The sequence below is a fragment of the Dipodomys merriami genome, unplaced genomic scaffold (assembly GCF_024711535.1).
Source record: "Dipodomys merriami isolate MVZ:Mamm:240054 unplaced genomic scaffold, mDipMer1.0.p SCAF_28, whole genome shotgun sequence".
Taxonomy (NCBI): domain Eukaryota; kingdom Metazoa; phylum Chordata; class Mammalia; order Rodentia; family Heteromyidae; genus Dipodomys; species Dipodomys merriami.
The window spans coordinates 3,646,312-3,659,078 of NW_027204270.1; the positions used below are offsets into that span (position 1 = coordinate 3,646,312).

A 12,767-nucleotide genomic window follows, 5' to 3' on the forward strand; every position below is an offset into this window, starting at 1 on the left:
TATCGGTGTCTGTGTCTGCCCCATGTCTGCAAGTTCTGAGTAGGTGGCAGGTAGGTAGGTGTGTGTCTGATGGATGTCTGGGGACTTGAGTTCTATTGTGCTGTGCTGGAACCTGGTGCTAGGTACTCCACAAGCCTGGACAGTGGATTTTGGGTACCTAGAACTAAAGCCACATGGCTACAAGGCCAAAGCAGGACTGAGGGTCAGATATCAGGGCACTTTTTTTTTTTTCCTTTTTGGTTAGTCATAGGGCTTGAACTCAGGTCCTGGGTGCTGTCCCTGAGCTTTTTGCTCAAGGCTAGTGTTCTACCACTTTGAGCCACAGTCCCACTTCTGGTTTTCTGGTGGTGAATTGGAGGTAAGAGTCTCAGACTTTCCTGCCAGGGCTGGCTTTGCACTGTGATCCTCAGATCTCAGCCTCCTGAGTAGCTAGGATGACAGGCGTGAGCTACTGCACCCAGTAAGTGCACATCTTATGAAAGACATGACAGGTGCCTTGGGCGTCAGTTTTCCTTGGTAAGCCCTAGGCTTAGACCTTGTTGAGGTAGGTGTGGCTACCTCTGGATCACAGATCTTGGTTTGGCTGCTTGGGACGGAGCTTTGAAGAGCAGCTTCATCACTCTGTGTACCCCAGCATGGGTCAGGATGAGGGGCAAGTTAGCCTGAGGCCAGCCTCCAGGAGGCTGTGTGTGTGTGTGTGTGTGTGTGTGTGTGTGTGTGTGATTCTGCACGTGGCAGAACTTGTCCCCTCCCCCTGCTCCCAGGCAGGAAATGGCCCTGTCTGCTGGGACTGGGCTGGAGAGAGATTCCAAAGCTGTTGGCGGGTGTTTCTGCACATCTGGAGCTGAGTTCTCTCTCCGTGGCCCAAGGGAACCAGTGCAAGGCCGCAGCTGTTGACAGGCCAGTCTGCTCCAGGCAGCAGGACAGATGTTCAGGCCTCATGGACAAGTCCAACACCACCTTTGGGTGTGTGTGGTGGACGGGGGTGGGGGGTGGGTGGGCCTGGCCTAGGCACAGGTCTTGGTGGCTCATCTCCCCCAGAAGCAGCTGGAGCAGAGGTCCACAGGAACGCAGGCCCCAGTGCTAGATACAGCAACGTGCACGTACATGCCAGATACAGCAACACGTGTGCACACACGCACAGCAACACTGATGCACGTAAGTCTCCCACCACAAACATGCAGGCGTATGTACAACAGATGAGCGGACACGTCTGGAGGGACACAGCCTCACAGTGACTGCATGGACACTCAGGCCCTCGTGCCCAGGCCATCCCAGCAGCTGGAAGCCGCCACCTCAGCACAGGGGTCCTAGGCATCAGCTGGGAGGCACCTGTGAGAGCCGGCATACTGCTATAAGCCCGTCAGTGGGGACGTGGGTCCCCGAGTCCCAGACAGAGAGGCTGAGGCCGCCACTCCTGATCCAGGTGCTGGTGCTGAGGGGTAAGGCCCAGGCTCCTGGAAATGGAGGCGGCTGCCCGCTAGAGCAGGGAGCTGCAGGACAGGCAGCTGTCAAATGACCTGACAAATGACCACTCGGGCTGCGTAGATCCAGCCAAAAAGCAGCTTTATTAGTGGGGCTGGGTTCCTTACATACCTTACAGTGTGCTCAGAAGCTCCCCAGGCACCCGGGACAATACTGGGTAGCATTTATACTGGAAGGATATAAATAAAGCTTTGGTGCACAGTTTTCGGGACAGGGAGTAAGTTAACACTGCCGCACAGACACTTCACACAACACCAGCTCTCAATGGGAATGGGGTTTTGGCCAAGGGGTAGCTCATGGGTGATCACTGCAGCTGCGCGGCCCGCGGCAACGAGAGGGAGCCTAGGCCTGAGGCTCCGTCTGGCCCTGCCGCTTGGCCTTCATCTGCAGGTACCGTCCTTTGCCTTCCTCAAAGCGCTTCTTCTCGTCCTCTGTCTCGGGCTGTGAACAAAGAAAAGGGCACCTTAGAGACACCGCAGAGCCCATGAGGAGGAAATACAGGCGGGAGGGAGGGCAGCCTCAGCCACAGGTGAGCAGGGGAGACAGGCACCCTGCGTTTGGCCCCGGGGAATGGCAGCCACCCATGGTCTTGGCCTACAGAGAAGGCAGCAGGAAGTGGTCGTGACCTTGATAAGCCTCCTGTCTTGCATAAAACTCAACAGTGCTTGCTTTTGGGGGGCTCTTGGGGAGAGCCCTTGCCATCCTGCCCCAAGCCAGGCAGATGCTGAACAAGTAGCAGGTGGGATCCGAGACCCCTCATCACTGCCTCCCTCCTCTCGGTGGCTCAGCAACCTCATCCACAGTAAGCGACACTCGACTGACCAGCGGAACCTACCAAAGGTTGGGTGTCGCCCACAATGGTCTGGTGTATGCCTGCTGGCTTGCAGGATGACGAACAGCACCCCTCCTGCCCCCCACTTTCAGGAGTGGTCTAGCAGTGCCATGATTCCTGGGGAAGCGGGCAGGGTGCTGCACTGGGTGGTCACCTCCACGGCCCAGGAGCCAGGGCTCAGGCTTCCCTGGCTGTGCCAGTTCCCTGGGGATGCATTTCAGTGCAAGGCTTCTGAGGATGTCTGAAAGCCACAGGAATGGGCAGCTGCCCTTCATCCACGGTGACACCAAGCGCTGGGAGCTATTTTTAGGTGAATGTATTTTACAAGCGGTGTATTCACGAGGGAGAACCAGAGGCTCCAATGTCAAGTCACACCAAACATTTCCTCCCCTAGCCTTCTCCAAAATGGGCTGTAAATGTCACCAGGTGAAACCTGCCAAGGCCCTGCCAGCGCAGAGCCAATGGGACGCCCGGGTATTTAAAGACCAGAACCACGCTTCCACGGGGGTTCTGGCTCCTGTTTGAAGAGCCTTCGGCGCCTACGTAGAAGTCAGTGGCTTTTCCAAGATGCTTCATTGAAGAAGTCTGCCCTGCTGTTCTCTTTGATCTCTGGCTGACTTTTAAAATAGAAACTTGAGGCTACACAATTTGAAACAGCTCAGGGAAAAGTGAGCGGTTCTTAGATGTGTGAGCAGCTCTAAAGAGGCAAGTCACCGAGCTCCCGGGGCTGGAGGGCTCGGCGCGGCCTGGCCAAGTTACGCAGGACTCAGTCGCAGGGTCCTGTGTAGCCAGGCAGGGCATGGCAGGTCACAGCCATCTGACATCTGGGGTGCAGCCCGGTGCCATGATGCTGGTAGGTATGTACCACCTTTCCTTTTTCTTTTTTTGGTCAGTCATGGGGCTTGAACTCTGGGCCTGGGCGCTGTCCCTCAGCTCTTCAGCTCAAGGTGAGCCATAAAACTACTTCTGGTTTTCTGGTAGTTACTTGGAGATGAGTCTCATGGACTTTCCTGCCCAGGCTGGCTTTGAACCTCGATCCTCAAATCTCACCCTCCTGAGTAGCTAGGATGACAGGCGTGAGGCACTGGAGCCTGGCTGGACCACACTTTTTTTTTTTTTTTTTTTTGGTGTCCAGTCATGGGCCTGAACTCTGGGCCTGGGCGCTGTCCCTCAGCTCTTCAGCTCAAGGCTAGCACTCTACCACTTGAGCCATAGCGCCACTTCTGGCTTTTTTCCCCCCCTGGTTATGTGGTGCTGAGGAATTGAACCCAGGGTCTCACGCATGCAAGGCAAGTGCTCTATCACTGAGCCACCTTCCCAGCCACTGGACCACACTTTCTATGGCAGGACCCAGCCCCCTCTCCACTTATCCTTATTCCAAATGGGGATCATCCAACAGAGTCAAGAACATAAGATCAGCCAGGTGCCAGTGGCTCACGCCTGTAAATATAGCTATTCAGAAGGCTGAGACCTAAGGATTGCCTTTCAAAACCAGCCCAGGCAGGAAAGTCTGAGACTTTTTTTTGGGGGGGGGGTTTGCAGTTGTGGGGCCTGAACTCCAGGCCTGGGTGTTCTTCAGCTCAAGGGTAGCATTCTACCACTTGAGCCACAGCACCACTTCCAGCTTTTTTTTTTCTGCTTATGTGGTGCTGAGGAATCGGACCCAGGGCCTCATGCATGCAAGGCAAGCTCTCTACCACTGAGCCATATTCCCAGCCCTCTGTGAGACTTATCTCCAATAAACCACCAGAAAACTGGAAGTGGCACTGTGGCTCAAGTGGTCGAGTGCTCACCTTGAGCTAAAGGGCTGAGAGATAGCACCTAGGGCCAGAGTTCAAGCCCCACCACCGACCAAAAGAAAAAAAAAAAAAAGATCAAGGCATCAGGCTGATGAGCAGGTCTTATCCCTGTCTTGGGGATTGCTTGCTGTACAGAGGAAAACCTGTATGTAGCTCCTGTCCACACAGTGGAGGCCAACAGCCCCTCTAGTACAGAACTAGTATGTGGAACTTGTGAGGGGTCTCCGAGCTGGGTTCTGCTGGCCTGAGTGTGGCTGTGGCACATCTTAAAATACTGGATTGTGGGTAGGAAAGGAGGGACCAGGTGGGCTGGACCACCCATGCCAGGCACCTCCCTACTTTAAAGCTCAGGCCCCTTTCTATTGGGAGCCACTCTTCTACCTGGGGGCCTGTCTGCCCCCCCTGGGGAGGGAAAAGAAGGCAGAGGCTTAGAAGTCCAGCAGTCTTCAAAACCAAGAGCATACAAGCTGAAAGGCAGCCAGACCAACAGGACTGGGGCCAGGCAGCCAATGTGAAGATAGGCCCAAGTCAGGGATTCTTCAGGGAGGGATCTCTGCAGGGTGAGGAGCTGCTGCCCACAGCCAGACCGTCCTCTTCGGGCTCACAGGGAGCACTGGAAGTCCCACTATGATATAGGAGGTTGCTTCAAGGTGACTCAGGTGACAGCCAGCGGTCCATTCCTGTAAGGTGAGCTACTCCGGAGGCTAATATTGGGAGGCTGATTCCTGGCCCACTCAGGCAGAGAGACTGGAGAGCCCATGTCTGCGGAGGGAAGCTGGGTGTGGCTCAGCATGCCATGACCCCGGCCACAAGAAGCCTAAAAAGGCCTCAAGCTACACAGGCGGATGGGAGACTATCTTTTTTTTTTTTTTTTTTTGGGTCCAGTCGTGGGCCTGAACTCTGGGCCTGGGCGCTGTCCCTCAGCTCTTCAGCTCAAGGCTACGCTCTACCACTTGAGCCACAGCGCCACTTCTGGCTTTTTCTGCTTATGTGGTGCTGAGGAATAGAACCCAGGGCCTTGAGCATGCAAGGCAAGTGCTCTACCACTGAGCCACCTTCCCAGCCCCCAGGAGACTATCTTGAAAGTAACTGGTGAAACGCTGGGGCCGAGAGCATGGCACCTGCTTAGCAAGTATAAAGCCCTGAGTTCAACTCCCCAGTGCTGGAAAGAAAAAACCAACAAAAACCCAAAACCTAGGCGTGGTGGACAGGAGCGGGAGAACGCAGGTGGGCTGGTGCACGCGTCCGCGGATGCAGACACTGCCAGGGCAGCTAAGTATAGACTTTTTTCTTTTCCACTTTTGCATATTTTGAACCACTGGACACACAGGACAGCTGCAGATCAGAGAAACCAGCGCTTCCCACAGGGAACATCGCCTCAAGGCCCTGGCTTCCCCAGAGGCAGGCAGGGCCAATACCAGGACAGATACCTGGTGCTGCACGGACATCTAGGCCGGGACACGTGGAACATGCTTTCTTGTCCTGGGGTGGGCTCCGCCCCCTGCACACGGCACAGCTCTTCTCACAGGTGCTCAGTGGGCTCCTGTGTGGTCAACTAGGTAGTGGACAGAGGAAGCCCTGTGTGTGCCTTCCCTGGCCTCCCAGATGCCACCCCAACCATCCCTTCTCTCTCGCGGGGGCAGAGGGCTGGGTGGGGAGGACTTGGGGTGCTAAGGGAAGATCTCTGGACATGTACCAGCTGTGCATGTACCATCAGAGCCCACTGGAGTCCAGTGGCTTGCTGGCAGTCCCATGAAGCAGCACCATGCAGTCACGGTTCCCCTCTGGAGACAGGCAAGAGTAGCTTAGAGAAGCTGCGCAAGCGCACAGTGCGGAACCCACGGTGCCTGGCCACGCACGGAGACAGGTCCGGTGTGAACATGCTGGCCCTGGTGCCAGGGCCTCGGCTCCCAGCCTGTGCAGGGGCATGCCTGTCACATGGCGTGTGTGGGCACATGGGACGCGTTGCCACCAGAGCCTAGGTATACTTTGGCAACATAAACGCCAGACCCTCCGGATCCCTGAAGATGGCAGGAACACAGCACCATGGCATCCCGGGGAAAGCCAGACGCTGGCAGCCATCAGGTACTTCCCTACGCACACAAGGAGCTCTCTTCCAGGATGTGAGGGTGGAGGGGGACAGGAGGGAGTGCAGGGGGTAGACACGCTCATGTGGGAGCACCAGCACGATGAATCAGGAGCAAAAGGGCTGGGGTCTCGTCAGGGGCTGGGTGCAAATCCCAGGGACAGCCTGGAGGCATGGCGCCAGGCCCTGGGCAGCTGCCGTGGAGCTGCACTGTACAGCCTGGGGTGCTTTTATTTTTGTCTTTTCTTTTGTTGGTCATGGGGCTTGAACTCTGGGCCTGGGCGCTGTCCCTCAGCTCAAGGCAAGCGCTCTACCACTTGAGCCACAGCGCCACTTCCCATTTTCTGGTGGTTTATTGGAGATAAGAGTTTCACGGACTTTCCTGCCCGGGCTGGCTTTGAACCGTGATCCTCAGATCTCAGCCTCCTGAGTAGCTAAGATGACAGGCGTGGGCCCCCGGCGCCCGGGTCTGGGCGCCTTTTCTGAGCTTGTTCTCCATCAGACCAGGGGACTCCCTGAACCACGCAGTTCTACAATGCGGCAGCTGCTCAGCCTCAGCGGTTAACAGGCCACCAAATGTTCCAGAATCGGTGGAGGGTGCAGGACGCTTGACCCGAGGAGGGAACGGGCTGAAGTGCAGGAGTTTCTAGCGATTAGCTCAGGAGGTGGTGAAGCCAACATCCAGCACTGGGCCTCGGGGCTGGGGTAGCTATCTGCAGGGAACTCATCGCTGGGATCTGCCCACAGCTGATGGACGGGCAGGAGGTCGGCCGGGAGCGTACAGCCAGGCCTCCGCTCCAGCCCATGAGGAAGGGGCCAGCCAACCGCCCCCGGCTCTTCCCCGTTTTGGGGACAGCGGCATGTGCTGATCATTCTGGCTCTGAGGCCTAGGAGCACTGCTCACCCTGGTTCCCTTTTTTTTTTTTTTTTTCTGGGGGGGGGTCCGGCCAGGTCAGGAGCAGCCGAGCCTCCCCCTGCTGTCAGGGAACAGGGGCTGCAGCGGCTCTGGATGGGATGGGGCGGGGTGGAATGGGGCCCAGGACTGGCCTGCTTAGGCTTCTGGGCCCTCGTCTCTGGTAAACAGTTCTCCAGCTCAAGTGATCACGGAGGGGCTGCCTGGTCCCTGCTGGGTTGGGAGCTGGCAGGATGCGGCAGCTGGCTCCCCAGCACGGCCCCCACCCACCGCGCAGCTGCCATCTCCTCAAAGCCGACCCCCTCCACAGGCAAAGTCAATAACAGCGCTGGCTGTGTGGGGTGGAGGGCGGGGAGAAGGAACAAGCCTTCCCACCAGAAATCAAGTGTTTCTTCACAAGCCGGAGGCTGTTACAGGGAGGAGGGCCGGTGCCTTGGCTGCCAGAAAAGCTACCTGTGGTCTTGAGCAGGCTAGCACCGGGCTCTAGGGTTCCCTGTGCGCATGCCAGAGTGCAGGGAGAGGCCAGGGGGCCTGCGTCCCTGAGGACCAGGGGCCAGGGAGACGGGTGAGGGAGGCTGGGCTGTGCCGCTCCCCTTCTTCTGGCCAGGTTTTCACCCTCAAACAGGTGCTCAAGGAGGTGACGAGGGAGGGGTCCTGCTGAGCCCAGCGCATGTCCTGCAGGGCAAGCCTGCTGTCTTCAAAGTGACCTCCATAAGCCAAGTACACCCCTGGGGCTGCAGCTGCTCCAACTGCTGCGCACTGGCCCACCCGGGCTGTGGCCCTGGGAGAGGCAGATGGCCCCGGGCATCTTGGAGCAGGTCAGCCACAGGAGTAGCAGGTCAAAGGGCACTGCCTCCTCCACGCTCAGGGGCTTGGCACCCCTTCCCAGCCTGGTTGCTCCAACCTCAATCTGCTTCCTGCCTCCTGCCAAGTGCTGGCTTCCACCCGAGGGAGCCTCACGCTGCAAACCAAATGTTTTCCATCTTGCATTTTCTATGCTTTGAGAACACACATTTGGAATGTGGCACAGAGGATGACTAAGTTCCACCCTCAGTAAAATCAATAGCTTGTCCTTTTTGTAATTAGTGAATGTCTGCTCCAGAGAGGCCTCCTCCCAGCGGTGACAGAACATCTTCCCAGGAGCCTCTGGGACACAAATCCTCTTAATTAAGAAGCCACAAGGTCCACCCTCTCCCAAGTTCTAATGGAAGACGAGAAGGGTCTTGGGACCATCAGAAAAGCAACTACGATGTTTCGGTTATTGGGGACACTTGGCTATGAGACACAGCCCGCTGAGAGACACTGTGTCTCCCCGGGTCCAGCTGCAGCTGAGGTCTGGACTGTGCCAGGATGGCTCGGCAGCCTGTCTCGGGAAGCAGCGGAGGCTCAAGCGCTGTCTCACAGCCCTCATCTCTCTCCTCAGCCTCTCTCTACCTGGGGGGCTCAGACCCTGGCGTAACTGCTCCTGTGTGCAGCTGAGAAATCCCCTGGCCTGAAGACTAAGGAAGGCAGACGGGGAGGACCAGGTGCGCCAGTGGGAGGAAGAGCAGTTAGCTCAGGCAGCATCTGGCCCAGTCTAGGCCCCAAGCGCGCGTGTGCGTGTGCGTATGTGTGTACTGGATCTCAGAGCCTGGGTGCTGCCTCAGCTTTTTTGCTAAAACACACTTGAGCCACACCTCCACTTCCAGCTTTTTTTGCTAGTTAATTGGAGATAAGAGTCTCATGGACTTTCCTGCCCCAGCTAGCTTTTAATGTCGATCCTCTTTTAACATGGCTGCTTTCTTCCCTCACCCTGTGCTCACTCTCGGCCTTGCAGTTCTTACTGATTTTCTGGAAGCCGGCAAGAGTGGGGGGCACACAGGCACGCATTTTGAACAGATGAATGACCAAAAAAAGGACGTCTTAATTTCTTGTGTGTGTACCCTTGTCCTGGGGCTTGAACTCTGGGTCTAGGCGCTATCCCTGAGCTGCTTTTTGCTCAAGCATGCACTCTACTACTTGAGCCACAGTGCCACTTCCAGCTTTTTGGATAGTTTGTTGAAGAGTCTCCCAAAACTTTCCTGCCCAGGCTGGCTTTGAACTGCAATCCTTAGATCTCAGCCTCCTGAGTAGCTAGGACTACAGGTGTGAGCCACCGGCGCCCAGGGCGCCTGGTAAGGATGTCTTAATTTTACACCGCTGTGGCCTTCATGTTAGGATTCAAAGCTTATGTTCTGACTCAACTGGCACCACCTGACCCCAATCCAATCCAGCGCTCAGAAGCCCTAAGAACGTAGCAGGATTTGGACGGCCTCATCTGCTTTCCCGAAGCCCTGTAGTCCACGCCTGTGTGCGCACACATACCAGGCTGAGGCCGCGCCGGGCTGCAGGAGGCGGCACCCAGCGCTCCGGACACGCTGGGTCTCCAGGACAGAGAGGCGGCGGAGAGTCAGGAAAGGACACGGCACCCCCACTTGCTCTGGCCTTGTGCCGAGCTCACCCCTGGTTCTAGGGGAAGGAAGGATTTGGAGGCCATTAAGTTGCTGGACTATGAGCAATCAGGGGGCAGGGCAGCAGCAGGATTCTGGCATTTTCTAGCATGAGACAGCCTGCCTGCAAATCCCAAAAGGCGGCAGAGCGTGGGGCACGGCTGTGACTCAGTGTGGGCTGGCTGGCAGCATGGTGGGGGCCGGGCCTCTTCCCAGGCTGAGCAGCGCCCAGTCCTCCAAGAACACCCTCAGGAGCCAGCCCTGGCTGAAGGGATGAAGGAGGCAGAGACAGAGTGTTGGCTGGCCCCCACGGTGGTGTGACAGAGTCCCACCCCATCCTGACCGGAACCCAGGGCCCGAGAGAGGGCCAGAAAGTACTCAATGTCTCTTCTGGCTGTGGGGTTCCCTGGGGCCCTTAAAACCTTTGGGGGCCTGTGGTACCTGGGTTTCTACGACACTAAGATCTCCCCAAGGTGAAGACGTTTCCTTTCTACACTGGATGTGTCTCTCCTGCCAGGCCGAGGCATGGAGAACAGCCTCCACTCCTGCCCTGCCTGGGCCGTGGCCACGGACGGGGAAGCCGCCTCGGCTGGCGCTGCTTCCTCAGGAGGCTCTGGGAGCAGGGCTGACTGCCCCAGGCCGCGTCACCAAGGGACCCCAGCGGAGGGACCAGAAAGCAATGGCCACGTGGTTCAAGCCAACCAGGCTCTGAGACAGGTCGGGTAGCCACAGCCAGAGGCACCACTGCCTGCAGCTGCCCCGGCTGCACTAGCTCACCCTAGCACAGACAACTTCTAGAAGGCTCATCAGCCGACCCCTGGCTGTGAGGTGCCCTAGCCCCTGTAGAGATGCACGGAGGCTCACAGGGGCAAAGGCCTGTAGGTGTGGCTGTCTCAGAGGGGTGACGTGTGAGTGCCCGGGAGGTCCAAGACCATCGGGCTAGCACAAAGGTCTCAGCACTGGCACACACGGCACAGTAGGCAGATAGTGAGCTGAGAAAGCCAGTGGCTCTTCTGCACTGCACAGGGTCTGGCGGGAGACCACATCTCCAACACCAAGTCAACCCCTCCCGAGGCAGGCACCGAGCCTACACCTACAGCGGCCGGGACTCCACACTAACAGAGGCCAGCTCGGGGAAGACAGACACAGTTTGGTCTTCGGGGGCAGCAAGCCACCCTCTCCTGGGCCTGATGGTCCTAGACAGAGCCCCAAGGCTGGCCTAATGTATGATCTTCACAGGCCTTCCATGGGGAGGGGACCACTCTCCCCATTCCTGATGCGAGAAGAAAGTGGGTGCTGGGTGAAGACTTCAGCTCAACAGCCACCACCAGGGACCCCACCCTCCGGCCCCTCCATGACTATTTAGCCTCCTCTGGAGATGCAATCTTGCTGGCCTCTGCGGATGCCATCTTCCTGAGCAGAGGGCATTCTAGATGAGGCTGATGTGTTGACTCTGTGCTACTACTGAGAGGGGACAGGCTAGGCGGCAGAGCCATGCTTTGATGGCCCTACTGAGACATGGTGGAAACCAGCTGATGGGACTTGGTGGGAAGTAGGCCACTGGGGGTGACCCGAAGGGTCCCCTGTCCCCACTCCTCTGCTGCCCAGCCACCATGCAGTGAGCAGCTCTGCTCCACCACACACCGTAATGGAAATCTAATAAAAAACCGAGTGCCAGGTGCCAGTGGCTCACGCCTGTAACTCAGGAGGCTGAGATCTGAGGACCAAAGTTTCCAGCAGCTGCGCTGGAGCAACCCTGAAATTCTTATCTCCAATTAACTACCAAAAAGCCAGAAGTGAAGCTGTAACTCAAATAGTAGAGCACCGTGCTCAAGTGGGGGAAAGAGCTAAGGAACAGTGCTCAAACGATCAGTTCAAGCTCCACTGCTGGCACCAAAAAACCCTCAAAAAGAACAACTCTGAGGTAAGGTCAACCTCTCTTCCTTGTATTTCATCACCAGCCTTGGGGCAGTAGGCGCACACGGAGCACGGCCCTTGAGCCGGATGAGAGGACAGGAGAAGGCGAGCCTCCCCCCATCTGCAGCGCAGCACCCTGGCTACGTGAGCCTTGCTGCAGAAGGGCAGGGAAGATGGCCAAGCTCCATTTCTTTACACGCCCATCGTAACCCAGCAGACAGGCTCCGGGCCTTCCGAGGCTAATGATGGAGCCAGGTCTGGGCCCCAGCCACCGTTCCTTAGATGCAAATGCCAAGAATGAGGGTCCCCAGCACCAGCCCGACACTCAGTGTTGGGCAGCTGGGTCATATCCTTCTGCTTCAAGTTTTCATGGACGTCCCCAGTGCCCCACACAGGCGTCATGGACGTCCCCCGGCCCCACACAGGCGTCATGGACGTCCCCAGTACCCCACACAGGCGTCATGGACGTCCCCAGTGCCCCACACAGGCGTCATGGACGTCCCCAGTGCCCCACACAGGCGTCATGGACGTCCCCAGTGCCCCACACAGGCGTCATGGACGTCCCCAGTGCCCCACACAGGCGTCATGGACGTCCCCCGGCCCCACACAGGCGTCATGGACGTCCCCAGTGCCCCACACAGGCATCATGGACGTCCCCCGGCCCCACACAGGCATCATGGACGTCCCCAGTGCCCCACACAGGCGTCATGGACGTCCCCCGGCCCCACACAGGCGTCATGGACGTCCCCAGTGCCCCACACAGGCGTCATGGACGTCCCCCGGCCCCACACAGGCATCATGGACGTCCCCAGTGCCCCACACAGGCGTCATGGACGTCCCCCGGCCCCACACAGGCGTCATGGACGTCCCCAGTACCCCACACAGGCGTCATGGACGTCCCCCAGTGCCCCACACAGGCGTCATGGACGTCCCCCGGCCCCACACAGGGGTCATGGATGTCCCCCGGCCCCACACAGGCGTCATGGACATCCCCAGTGCCCCACACAGGTGTCATGGACGTCCCCAGTGCCCCACACAGGCATCATGGACGTCCCCAGTGCCCCACACAGGCGTCATGGACGTCCCCCAGCCCCACACAGGCGTCATGGACGTCCCCAGTGCCCCACACAGGCATCATGGACGTCCCCAGTGCTCCACACAGGCGTCATGGACGTCCCCCGGCCCCACACAGGCGTCACAGATGTTCCCTGGCCCCTGTCCTGACTCAGGATGGCCCTCATAGCTAACCGCACTGGAAACAAGCACA

General features: G+C 57.9%; 1 protein-coding gene across 11 annotated transcripts in view; it reads right to left on the bottom strand.

Moving 5' to 3' along the window:
- Positions 1 to 1,549: 1,549 nt before the first annotated feature.
- Positions 1,550 to 12,767, bottom strand: part of Acot7 (acyl-CoA thioesterase 7) — a 91,220-nt gene continuing 80,002 nt past the window's right edge. For all 11 annotated transcript variants that reach the window (XM_070037225.1, XM_070037226.1, XM_070037221.1 and 8 more), the window contains one exon: positions 1,550 to 1,926. In XM_070037225.1, coding sequence (XP_069893326.1) covers positions 1,828 to 1,926 — 99 coding nt within the window. In that variant the 3' untranslated portion in view covers positions 1,550 to 1,827. The remainder of the gene's footprint in view (positions 1,927 to 12,767) is intronic.